At 51.0% G+C, this 13,257-nt stretch overlaps 1 protein-coding gene across 2 annotated transcripts in view; it reads left to right on the forward strand.

Annotated features, from left to right (window-relative positions):
• Positions 1-7,466, forward strand: part of PRKCA (protein kinase C alpha) — a 395,705-nt gene extending 388,239 nt beyond the window's left edge. For both annotated transcript variants that reach the window (XM_038546804.1, XM_038546805.1), the window contains one exon: positions 880-7,466. In XM_038546804.1, coding sequence (XP_038402732.1) covers positions 880-1,044 — 165 coding nt within the window. In that variant the 3' untranslated portion in view covers positions 1,045-7,466. The remainder of the gene's footprint in view (positions 1-879) is intronic.
• Positions 7,467-13,257: the final 5,791 nt, after the last annotated feature.

Raw genomic sequence — 13,257 nt, forward strand, 5'->3', positions numbered from 1 at the left:
GCGGCTGAGAAAGTGAGGACACCCCTTTCCCCGATTTGGGGTCAGGCTCCCACGTGGTGCTGTGCATGCTGCCATGTTTCTCAGAGCTTCCAAAAAGGCAGCTCTGCCTGCAGCCCTGTCTTTATTGGGTGCCCTGGTGGACCCTGCAGGAGAAGACTATCCAAGACAGACAGGAGACTTTGCTATCCCTGTCCAGGGCACCAGAGCAAACCCCCTCCAGCCTGAGACCACCTGCGAGTGAGCCCCGTATCGACCTGCCAGTTGATCGGATAGATCTAGATAGGCTGAAGCCCAGCTGGGCCCCAGGGTGAATGTCCCAACCTTGCCACCACACCTACCTCAATATTGGTTGAAGATCATGAACTGAGGTTTTTAGCACTTTCCAGTTGCAAAAATAACACAGCTTTTACTGTACTACAAATATGGTTGTAGAGAACCACAAGTAGGACAGAAATCTCAACTTCTTGGTTCAGAGGTTGCTGTCTGCATTCCCACCCAACATCCTGGCCTTTCGACATGGGCTGTGACTGATGGCCCTGCGCGTGTGGCATCATGCTCGTAGCCCGCTTGCTTTGTGAAGTGAAAATGAAATAAAACAGGCTGTGTCCCCTTGCTGCTGCCTTACTATCAGCAGTGCCTTTCCATGGAGGGGTTCGGTTCCGAGGGTCATCGAAGGTTTGCAACGGAGTGACTTTGCGTTATTCTTTGCTGTGGCTGGCTTTTGAATCCAGTAGGTGTCCAGATTCAGAATTCTTCCTGCCTCTCCAGTCCCAATTCCCCCGGGCCACGCTCTTCCCTGCCGAGGACTCTTGAGAGAGCTGCCACCTGTGCTTTGCAATAATTTACTGACCTTTTCTTCTTTTTCTCTTTTCTCTGCAGTGTGGCAAAGGCGCAGAAAACTTTGACAAGTTCTTCACACGAGGGCAGCCTGTCTTAACACCACCTGATCAGTTGGTCATTGCTAACATAGACCAGTCTGATTTCGAGGGGTTCTCGTATGTCAACCCCCAATTTGTGCACCCCATCTTACAGAGTGCGGTATGAAACTCACCACGAAGAACCATCGTCTCCCCCGCCCCCAGCCCTCCAGCAGTGGGAAATGATCCTTAACCCTAAAATTTTAAGGCCATGGCCTTTTCTCTTGTTCTAGATGGGGGCCTGAAAATTTTAGGGTTTTTAGTCCAAATGTGAGCAACGGTTCAGGGTCTGTCTCTTACAACCAAGAACATTACCTTAGTGGAAGATGACATAATGTACAGTGTCCAGCTTAATTATGTAGAAGTCACATCTGGCTGTAGGTTGACCCTTCCTAGAAAGCAAACAAACTCTCCCCCTTTTTCGGTACGATTTGATGTATTTTCCTTGCCTTTCTGTCAATTTCCACCATGGAGGTCCCCCAACCAGAGATGTTAAAATGAACCTGTCCCAGTCCAGTGGGCTAGACACCCCTCCACCTGAGACGTCTTTGGAATGAAAGAACGGGGAGCCCAGAATGTGAACCAGGTGGGATTGGGAGTAGGGGAGGCTTTGAAATACCCACTGCTTCTGTTCTCTGCCTCAGTGGAAACGGTCCCTAGAATTTGAGAGGCCGAGATGAATCAAGTCCCCACCGGTGAGTCATTTGCAAGCTCACCGTTACCATACATCGACAGTCGTAACCCAGTCATAGTCCAGTGATTACTGGTCTTAGAGCAAACCTCAGATGAACGTTGGGTGAATCTGTCAGCTCCCCAGTTTGGTTGACGATTATCTTGATACTTGCATTTCTTTTTAAGAGGCCAAATCTTCTAAGGACTTTGCTAAATGAGCATGTGAAATCATTTCAGATCAAGGATAAACCAGTGTGTATGTATGTTCATTCTAATCTCTGGGAGATTATTCTGTGATCCAGGGTGCCATCAGCAATCATGCCACTACTCACGAGTGTTGTTAGCCAACCCCGACCCTCCAACCAATATTTTGCTACCTATGTCCTAAGAGGCTGAAGCGTACACCCCCTCCCCTTTTGTACTTATTTATTTACTAGGCTGCAATGTCGTTTACGAGAGTACGGTGTACAGTAACTTAGCAGAGTGTTGACTATAGCATAAGTCTCCATTGATCGATTTCCCTCCCATCTCCAGCCCTTGACATCCGCTAAGGGATGAAAACCAATACAGTTCAGGTCTCCATTTCCAGTTCATGTTGAATGACACACCTGGAGCTGTAGAATCAGGAAAGCCTGGATGCACATCAGCTTGAAGATGTTTTATTGCTAGAAGGATTTTAATATGTTTTTGCAGATGCATCATGCAATGAATTTTGCATGTTTATAATAAACCTTAATAACAAGTGAATCTATATTATTGATATAATCGTATCAAGTATAAAGAGAGTATTATAATAATTTTATAAGACACAATTGTGCTATATTTGTGAAGGCTCTTGTTTCTAATCTGCTTTTATGATTAAGTTTTAGCTTCATTCCTTGCTGCTGTGCTTCCTCTTCCCTCATTCCCACCCCAAGCAAACCCTGCACTGTATCAGATATATTAATTTTTTTATCGTAGATCTAATTTTGAAATGAATGGCTATTTTACATGATCAATTAGGCGCATATATATATATATATATACATAAAATATATATATATATATACCCACACACATACATATTTTCGATTCTACCTGCAAACAAATGTTTTGTTTTTGGGGATTATTTCTGAGATAACACTCCCTCCTAGCTCCTCAGCACCATCGTCCACTCCTTTACCACTCTTCCTCTTGGGGACATCAGGAAGTGTTTGACTCCAGTATGCCTAGTATGTTTGTGTAGGTGTGATGTTGTCACAGCCCCTGGGCTGGACTTTGGTTTTTCCTTTTCAGCCTTGTTACTGTTAGTGACTTGGGGTGGGAGGGACAGGAAGACGCCCATCCTGCTATGTATGCGTGGACACACCAGAAGCACACCGTCCGTCTTGCTGCCCCCAGAACGACTCGCCGTTTGCTCCAGCACATACAGACTTCATGAGACAAACCGTCCAGTCTGGCAGCTCCCCCGCCCCATCCCGACACAGCCATCCCCTGGCTCTATCCGCAGACTCGTTAGAAGCTACAGATTTTCTTCCACCTGTTGCTGGAACCAGCCTTTCCAGTCTCATGAGGAGTACATCTGTGGTGAGACACTGTGAGACACTAACGCAAGGTCCTCGGAGAAGCCAGCCTCCTACAGCAGAAAGCACATCCGACGTGGAAGTGATTATCCGTTCTTACAGGGGCTGCTCTAAGTCCCCTCATTCTCCAAATGCGTCTCCCAGCTAAGCACCGCCTCATTTTTTACTCTCTGTTTGCCTGAAATTCATGTAACACAACCACAGAAGGGTCTTTGAGACTGAGAGACCTGGTCTGTCCTGGGGACTCTTGACTGGAGGAAGAGATGGGGTAGGCAGTGGGTCAGCCCCAAAAAGAGCAACTTCCTCCGCCATCTCTTAGGGGCTGTGGACATCAGAATGCAGAAAGGGCCCTGGCACACCCAATGCTGCAGTCCTGCGGGGCAGCACACTTTGGGGACCCTTCCTTTGCCAGGGACATCTCATTCGGTTGAGTAGAAAAGGGACCAGTTTATAGAATGAGCCTAGGAAACAAAACAACAGTCACCCTGCCCCAGGATGGGGCAGCAGCAGGACGGACCCTCAGCCAAGCCCCAGGCAGCAAGGAAGGTTCCAGAAAGGAACACGTTGGGGGGTCAGGGACCGTTCATCCCTGAGCCCCATTTTGTCTGCTTGTTTCTATGCCAGCAGCAGTCTCAGGCTTTCCCTCACACAGCCAACACATTTCCAAATTATTCATAATTCTCCAGGAAACATTCATCATCTTAGCTGGCTTGCGTTCTTTCAGAATGCATGGCAAAGTTTTAAAAGAAAATCTCCTGGCTGTGGGGCCCAGCGCTCGGCCTGCAGGACAGCGGGCTTGAAGACAAACTTGGGAGGGAGGCGGGAAGCCCCAGGGCCTGGTGAAGTGTGACCGTGACGTACCCTGTTTGGTGTGTGGCTTTGTACCAAGTTTAGGTAAAGGCTAATGCTTTAAAGGTCTGAGCAGCCCAATATAGAATAAACCTCATGGGTGACCATTATAGAGGAAGCAATCGATGTAGTTCAGTGGCGTCGTCCCAGTTCGTGGGCATTGTGTGAAAGCCACAGGGAAGGGGTGCTCTTTTGACCGCAGCTGGCGGCTCTAGAAGCCCCAGCCCTGAGCACTGCCCACCTCACTGGGGCCTGTGGAGGTCCAGGGCCCTGCATAGTCTAGCTCGGTCTGGTTCTCCGCCAGATTCTCTGGTCCCAGACTTGGAAGGGCCGTTCACGTTGCCTTGCATTATTTTCCCTTGGACGGTGGCTGCTACTCAGCAGCAGAACTTGGCTCTGAGGTGGCAGGCCAGTGGGCAGGCCAGAAGGCCACCTTCTCTTGGCATCTTGTCTAAAGACACTAGATGCTTGGTTTAGATGGAAGTATCCAGAGTGTGCTGGCCGAGTGTAGCCCTCAGAAGTCAATGGGAGGTTCCCTAGAGGCAGGAACTAATTCAGAAGGTAATGGTTGCTCTTCAGCACATCTGCTTCTCTTCGATCCTCATGACCTGGTACCAGTGAACGCAACATCACCGTCTGTCTCTTCTCCTGAAATGTGTCAGGCTTCCTTATTAGGAATTTTGGCAGAGGATCGGAGAGTTTAGGACGCTTTGGAAACTTGACCTGAGATCTGTTGAAAGGTGATGTGAAACAGCCGCGGTGATACAACCAGCCAGTGATTGTGGAGAAAGTCTCTGAGCTGCAGTCCTCAGGTGATGTGCTTGCTGGAACTCGTGTGTAGACCCCAAGCGAGTCACTTACTGATGTTCAGAGAGGGGAGAGGTTGGTGGAGGCAGAGGTCAGTAAGGCGTTTAGAGAAGAGCAAGGATTGAGTGTATCCCGGAGGAGGAAGCCAGGAGGGTGTGGAAGGAGAGGGCATCTCAGGAAGGAAGCTGCTGCTATTTCCAGCGGCTTTGCCTTGTTGGTTGTTGATGCACTTGACAGCCACTGCTGGCTGGTCCTTGAGAGCAAGTCTGTTGCCAGGAACACGGTCTAGTCCTCCTCAAAAAACATCTCCTGAATGCCAACCGCATCCGCACCAGCTGCTTGAAGCCCCCTTTCTCTGCCTGCCTTGGGGTGGCTCACAATTCCCGGGCAGAGCCAAACCATCCAGCATGCCCCGGGAGCCAGTAGGTCCCCACCCGTTTGCCTCTGTGGCTTCCTGCTGAGAATGATGGTGTCTGGGGGTGGATGGAGAAGTGGCAAAAAGAACTAACACCGCGGTTCCCACCTGATTGCGCCTAGCAGGAGAAATCTGATTTCTTGCTGGGATTCATTTTCTCAGTACTGAAGAGGGAGGAAAAGTGAGAGTCTGATATTTTTAAATGGCTCAGAAAGGCAACACCAACTGACAGTCATTTTCTCACTTTGGTCTCATGAAGTCACCTCTTTCTTGTGTGTGTGCATATCACACCATTCCCTGTCTCTTTAAACCCGGCAAGGGCAGGAGCGCCTGTTCCCCCACCGAGCACGCTAGTCATCATCAGGAAGGAGATGCTGACCCAGGGGCCCAAAGGATGATGTTCCGGGAGCAGCGAAGCCGTGACAGTTACAGTGAAGGAAAGGGCACCCTGGTTATTAGTGACCGCACACTAATGTGACAAGTGGGGAGATATTTTTTTTTTTAAACATTTTCCTTGAGTTGCTTGGGTAACATCTTATGAAACATACCAGACTGTAAACATGTCTGTCATTTCCCATTTGGGTCGATGCGACAAATCGGAAGATACAGAAAATTGCGAAAGGTTACCTGAGTTTTAGTGAGTGAAGGCATCTAGAAATGGCATCAACCGCAATCCTGTTAACTTTCTAACATCAGGGACTCTTTGGGAGAGTTAAAATCATGTATGACTAGGACCCTTGTGCCTCTGATCTGTGTGATTGGGTGTCAGTGAATAATTGTGTAGGTCAAACTCAGTCATCAAACAGCCTTACAGTGACCCTACACTAAGCCCCACAAAGTCCAAAGACTTTTTTTTTAAACCTTAAGAAAAAAAAAAATTGATAATTCCAACAGAACAACTGAGTAATACTGGGCTATTTGTACTTTTTTATAGAGAACTTTAATAACTCAATTCTTCTTTTAAAAATAAGTTTTTAAAATAAAACTACTGACAATTTCCTAAGATTCCAACCCCGTGGAGCCTGTAGGAGGACTCAGCTGGGGTCCGCTAGAGCGCGCCCCCGACCTGCCCTCCCACTACAGGATATTCCCGTGCCAGTGTATATGGAGTCCACGCGAGAACGGCTGGAAATTCAGGTGGAATGTGTTGGCAGACTGAGGCCCCCCATGTTTTTAATGCGCACTGGGGACAACCATCTAAGGTCTAGAAACTTTTGGACCATAGGAAAGATAGGTTTATGGTCCTCTTCCAGATGCAGCCCTAGGAGAGCATTCCCATGGGGTCTCTGGATCCCTTTCCTTGCTCTGTGAGGCTCTGTGACCACCTTTTGGTTTGGGGGGCAGGGGGCTTCCTCAGCTCCGCCTCCAGTGCCCCCAGGTCCCCCACGGCTCACAGTCCGTGAAAATTCAGAGCTGCCCTGTAAGGATTTTGTCCACTGGGCAATTCAGATATACTTCGATATCCCTGAGAAAGAAGAGGCAGCAGCAAACACTCCCAAGGGCATCTGTCTCAGAATTCTCTCTTGCATGAGACAGAAGCCTACTTTTCAGAAACTTATCAAGGCTACTTTATAAGAAACTTTTTTTTTTTTTCTAAAATCAGACAAAAGGTGGCTTTGCATATTCTTATTAAATAACTGTGTCTTTGTCTCCTCTGCTTAACTTTAGGAGTATTTATTCCTGTGATTGTTCATAGATTTTTGTTGATATTTTTCCTGGAAGAATGTGATTGTTTTCTTAAGGGGATTAGTGGACTATTCAAAATCATCCACGAAGGCAGGTTATTCTCTTGAGTCTTAGTGGTCTAAAAATTCACCTCCTATCCCTTCTATCAGGGTCTTTCGGAATCTCTTTTATAGATGGTCAGAGACATTTGAAATCCTTGCTTTTACCACATGAGAGAGAGAGAGAGAGAGTGTGTGTGTGTGTGTGTGTGTGTGACATGTCATGTTTGAATCATTAATTGGAAAACATCGTATAAGACCCCAAATCTGTGCGGAGGAGGAAGACGAAGAGCTGGAGGTTGAGGTTTTTCCTTCTGTGTAAGCACCTACTGACAAAATGTAGAGGCCATTCAACTGTCCAATAACATTTGGTTTAAAGGAGGCAAGATGGATGTATAAATTACTGCACTGCTTTCCTCAATTTGTATAACCTCTGATCTTTGTTTGCATGACATGCTTTGTTAGATACATTAGTTGTAGTTTGGAAGCAAGTGTGTACGAATAAATACAATGATCATTCCTCTGTGTCCTTGGTCTCATTTGCTCGCTCCCTTTGTGGCATCGCAGTGATCTTTCAGCAAGCATGCAGCCAGCATTGCAGTCCGGACTCTTCTTTTTTTTTTTTTTTTTTTTTTTAGTCCGGACTCTTCTATCTGTGCGTGCCTCTCTCTCTAAGGTCACACTGCCCTTTTTTTTTTTTTTTTTTAAGATTTACTTATTTATTTATTCATGATAGACATAGAAAGAGAGAGGCAGAGACACAGGCAGAGGGAGAAGCAGGCTCTATGCTGGGAGCCCGATGTGGGATTCGATCCCGGGTCTCCAGGATCACGCCCTGGGCCAAAGGCAGGCGCCAAACCGCTGAGCCACCCGGGGATCCCCCACACCGGTTTTTCTTAAACTGCTTTGTGCTTTTGATTTGAAACCCAAATAGTTACCAGAATAAAGTAGTGGCAGGTTGTCCCTCGTTCATGTATCAGTCCTGGGTGGAGCACCTGCTGGGAGCCGGGAGGTGTGCCAGGTGCCAGGAATGTGCTGGAGAAGGGAGAGGAACACCCGGGTGGCCCCTGCCTGCGGGCTCTTCCGTTCTTCACTCCTGAACGGCGGGGCACGCACAGCAACCGATGAGGACTTTGTCCGTCCCGTTGGCCGCGCTATGGACCTGGTTTCAGGATTGCCACCACTCTTGGCATCAACAGCCTTCATCCTGGGTTTATTTTATTCGCGGGTGTTTGGGAATGTTCCATGTTTCACATTTTAAAAATTACCTGCGGGGGATGCCTGGGTCGCTCAGTGGTTGGGCGGTTGCCTTTGGCTCAGGTTGCGATCCCGGGATCTGGGATCGAGTCCTGCATCGGGCTCCCTGTGGGGAGCCTGCTTCTCTCTCTGCCTGTGTCTCTGCCTCTCTCTCTCTCTCTCTCTCTCAGTCTGTGTCTCTCATGAATAAATAAATCTTTAAAAATAAAAATAAAAATTACCCCCCTGAGTCTTAACACTCTAGAAGGTATTAACCTCAAAAAAGAGTAAAAGCTGGGGTGCCTGGGTAACTCAGTTACACATCAGACTCTTGATTTCAGCTCAGGTCATGGTCTCAGGGTCCTGAGATCAAGTCCCCTGTCAGACTCTGTGCTCGGCAAGGAGTCTGCTTGAGATTCCCTCCGTCTCCCTGTGCCCCACCTCCAGCTCACACGCACTGTCTCCCCTTCCCTCCATCCCTCATTCTTCCTTTAAATAAATATCCACAATGGCCAAAGTATGGAAAGAACCCAGATATCCATCGACAGATGAACGGATAAAGAAGTGTACACACACACAGAGAGGAATATTACTCAGCCATCAAAAAGAATGAAATCTTGCCATATGCAATGATGTGGATGAAACTAGAGGGTATTGGGGCACCTGGGTGGCTCAGTGATTGAGCATCTGCCTTCAGCCCAGGCCATGATCCCAGAGTCCTGGGATCAAGTCCCACATCGGGCTCCCTGCATGGAGCCTGCTTCTCTCTCTGTGTCTCTGCCTCTCTCTGTGTGTGTCTCATAAATAAATAGATAGATTAGATAGAGAGTATTAGAGATAAATGGAAATAAATCAGAGAAAGACATATGATCTCACTCGTAGAATTTAAGACACAAAACAGATGAACATAGGGGAAGGGAAGGGAAAATAAGATGAAATCAGAGAGGGAGACAAACCATAAGAGACTCTCTTAACTGTAGTAAACTGAGGGTTGCTGGAGGGGTGGTGGGTGGGGGGACACGTTAACTGGGTGATGGGCATTAAGGAGGGCACAGGATGGAATGAGCACGGGGTGTCATATGACTGATGAATCACTAAATTCTACTTCTGAAACTAATAATACACTATATATTAATTGATTTTAAATAAAAAAAAAAGATTTGAGAGGGACAGAGATCATGAGAAAGCATGAGCAGGGAGGAGAGGGAGAAGCAGACTCCCCGCCAAGCCGGGAGCCTGACACGGGGTGCAGTCTCAGGACCTCGAGACCACAACCGAGCCAGAGACAGACGCTCAACTGTCTGAGCCACCCAGGCGCCCCAATAACCCTACTTCTAAAAGCTGAGGGTCAAAGGTCGCCTTTGCTTGCTCCTCACCTCCTTTAGGGGGCTGCTCTCCCCGCAGGCTCAGGGCTTTGTCCCAGGGGGCCTCCCTCCCTCCCCACCTGCAGCCCCCAGCCCCGTCCCCTCCCAGTGCTCCCACACCTGCCAGTCCTGGGTTCTCCGACCTCAAGGCCTTGCTCCCAGCCCACCGACTGGGGTTCCAAGCGAAGGCGTCCCTGGGTTAAGGCCCCATCCCCAACCTGCCGCGCTCACACCTGAACCTCCTGGAATCAGGGCTCTCTCGGCTGCACCAGGGGGACAGTGACGTGGCAGAAGAAGAGCCTCGGAGCACTGAGGGTGCGGCGGCGGCTCCCGGCAGGTCACTTTTACACACAGGTGGCTCGTGCCTCTTCCTCACATGGCCTAGCAGAGCAGCAGCGGGAAGAATGGCCTGGCCTCAGTTTCCCCGGTGTGCTGGTCTACCTTCCCCGAGCCTAGCTCAGCGCCGCATTTTGTCACATTCCCTCTACGGCAGCGCAGGCCGGTGCCGCGTGGGTCACCTGCACAGAGCAGCGCCCTCGGCAGCGGCCGGTGACCGCGGGGTGTGCCCGTGCGGGGGGCGACTGGGAGGCCCGGCAGGACCAGGAGCCCCCCACCCCCACCCCCGCGGAGGCCGCGGGGAGGACCCCGGGGGAGCACCAGGCAGACCATCAGGCCTCGGTAACCCACACAGCAGGCTTGCTGCTGCCTGGCGGTCCCCAGAAGCCTGTCCCCACCCTTGTGGCCCAGGGGAGCCTCCGGCTGGGCGGGCAGCCCGTCGGCAGGTGTGCTTCCTGCACCCACAGCCTCCTGCCGGTGCCCAGACCCTTGCATCAACCCCCCCACCCTGTGCCAACCCCGCACCCCGCACCCCTTCATCCCGGGTGCATCTGCTCCAGAGAGGCAGTGGAGGGGCCGTTAGGAGCCGAGTCTGCAGCCACACTGCTTGTGCTTTGTGCCTCCCCGTGCCTCAGTTTCCCCTCTATGTAAGGGCGTGACCAGGTGCCTAGCCCACAGGGCCACGGAGAGGTGAGTCTGTGCGAGGCTCCCACGAAGGAAGCATCCGCTCTCGGAGGTTCCGCGGAGACCAAGCCCAGGGTGGCCCAAGCAGAGCGTGGCCGTCGGGGGTTTCCCTCTTTCCGTCCTTTTGGAGAAAGGGGCCGCGTGTCAGCTCATGAGCCGATTCTGGCGGGAAGGGAATTCTGGAGCCAACTTCAGAGTCCGGGCGCAGGGCTGGCCGGGGGTGGGCAGGAACCCCCGGCGGGCCTAGGAATTGAGTATGGGGGGGCAGGGGAGCCTCAGCCTGTGGCCCCCACGGCCCTCCTTTGTTACACTTACCGTGTTGCCATTTTTCATTTCTCTGCGGGAATCCTGCACGGCCTGCCTTCCCGGTTTCCTTCGTGAGATGGGGCCCCGTGCTGAGTTGTGCTTGCAATTGCCCTTCCAGGGGGCAGTATAGCTGCAGCCCAGGGTGAGAGGTCAAAACCAGTCCTCCATCCAGTCCTGGCTCCGCTGTCCCGTGTCTTTACCTGCCCACTAATAGCCAGTCCATCAGCAAGTCTTGTTGGGTCTACTGGACAGCCATGGTTCTCCCGGGGGAGAGGGCAGTTTTGCAATATTCGAAGACATTATTGGTTGTCACAGCTGGAGGAGGTCACTGCTGACAACTAGGAGGTACAGGTCAAAGGCCAGGGATGCTGCTAAACACTCTGCGATGCACAGGACAGTCCCCCCCCACACCCCCACCAGAGAATGATCAGCCCAAAATGCCAGTGGTGCTGCTATTGAAAACCCTGTTCTAACACACACTCCATCTTTTCCCTTCGAAAGGTCACCCTCGATCGCCCGTGACCGGGTCCCAGCAAATACCTCCCCTGCTTAGAGCCCTCCGGCGGCTTCCCATCACCCTTAAAATAAAACCCAAACCTTCCCGTGACTGAACAGCCTCGTGCAATCTGGCTCGAGGCGCACTGGCTCGATGCTTAGGGGGTGAGCTCAGGAAAGCGCGACCTGTTTATGGGTTCGTGTGTGATCCCAGCCCCGGGAGCAGCGCTTGGCACAGAGTAGGGGCCCGGAGGAGTGTGCGTTGGGGGAGTGAATGAATGAATGAATGAATGCACCTGAGACTGCTTGGAGTCTAGCAAACCATTGCTGTGTTTGGGCCTTGGTGTTCACAACCCAATTAAGGACACAAGATGTACACACACACACACACACACACACACACACACATAAACACACACACACACAGAATTAATGAAACATAGGCTTTCAAAAACTTTTCGGGAGCCTCTGCCGAGGAAAGCGGCGTCCTGAGTCTGTCCCTCGGGGCTTGTGCCCGAGGCCGCCTCCAGCCTCGCCCAGTGCGTGTGCAAGCCCTGAGCCTTTCCTCCCCTGTTGAGCGCCCTGGGGGTGAAACTACAGCCACAATGCTAGTGCCCGCGGCACAGCAAAGGCCATCGATTCTCACACTCCGTCCCCATCCTGAGAGTGCGCATCACGGGGAGAAAGGCTGTGCCTGCGGGGAATGTGCGAGAATCGCTTTCAGCTCCAAGAAAGCAGAACTGGATGTCTCTCCAAGACTCCTTTTTTAAAAAGCTAATTCAATAAATAGATCGCGGAGAGGTCTATTCTGGGCACAAGAGGGGAAAGTACAACATGGCTGTAAAGAAAGGAAGGAGCTGGCGGTGGGCTCCGGGACTCAACAGAAACAGGTGAAAATGGCAAAAAACAGAAGCATAACGCAGATCACACACTCACGCACACATACACACGCGCGCCAGGCGAGCATCACAAGGACACGGGGCACTCTTCTTGTTCCTATGCACGCGTTTATTTCAAGCCCGTGGCAACCACAGGGGCAGGTCGTATTCGCTGTGCCCATTTTATTTTTATTTTTTATTTAATTTTAAAAATGATTTTATTTATTTATTCATGAGAGACACAGAGAGAAAGAGGCAGAGACACAGGCAGAGGGAGAAGCAGGCTCCATTCCATGCAGGGAGCCCGAGCGGGACTCGATCCCGGGACCCCGAGATCACGACCTGAGCCGAAGGCACACGTTCATCCACTGAGCCACCCAGGCGGCCCTCGCGGTGCCCATTTTAGAGAAGAGGGAAGGAAAGTCTGGAGAGGTCAAAGGACAACCCCCAGGGTGAGCGACACCGGATAAACCGAGCCAACCGCCAGAGCAGAGGCTGGGGCAGTGCCAGAGCCTTCCTGGAGGAGGAGGGCAGGAAGGCTGGGGTCTGAGAAGGAAAGGGGGGGGGGGGGTCACAAACACATGGAAACCAGCGAACTAGGGAGAGAGAGAACTAACCCCCTGAGCAAATGTCGACACCATCATGGCCTGTAATCCTCGTGGCACCTGCACAGAGCAGACGTCATTGTTCCCATCTTAGAGATGGAGAAACTCAGGCCCGAGCTAGTAACTGGCTTCTCGTTGCATAAGGTCCCCCAGGGCGGGGAGGCTGGGCACCAGGTCCGGGGCCTCCGGGGCCCCAAAGGGAGCCTGGGTCCCAAATGCAGAGCCTTCCCGGCTGCTCCCCCTCAGGGCTTTCTTCCAAGCCCATCCTATTATCCAGGGGGCATTTCCTTCTCTCTGCTTACTCTGCTGCTTCTGAGACTAGATGCCCTTCTGTAGCTGTTTCTAGAAGCCTCTCTCCCACTTTCCCCTCTTCCCTTGACTTTTTTTTTTTTCTTTTTTTTTTAGCT

The sequence above is a fragment of the Canis lupus genome, chromosome 9 (assembly GCF_011100685.1).
Source record: "Canis lupus familiaris isolate Mischka breed German Shepherd chromosome 9, alternate assembly UU_Cfam_GSD_1.0, whole genome shotgun sequence".
Lineage (NCBI taxonomy): Eukaryota > Metazoa > Chordata > Mammalia > Carnivora > Canidae > Canis > Canis lupus.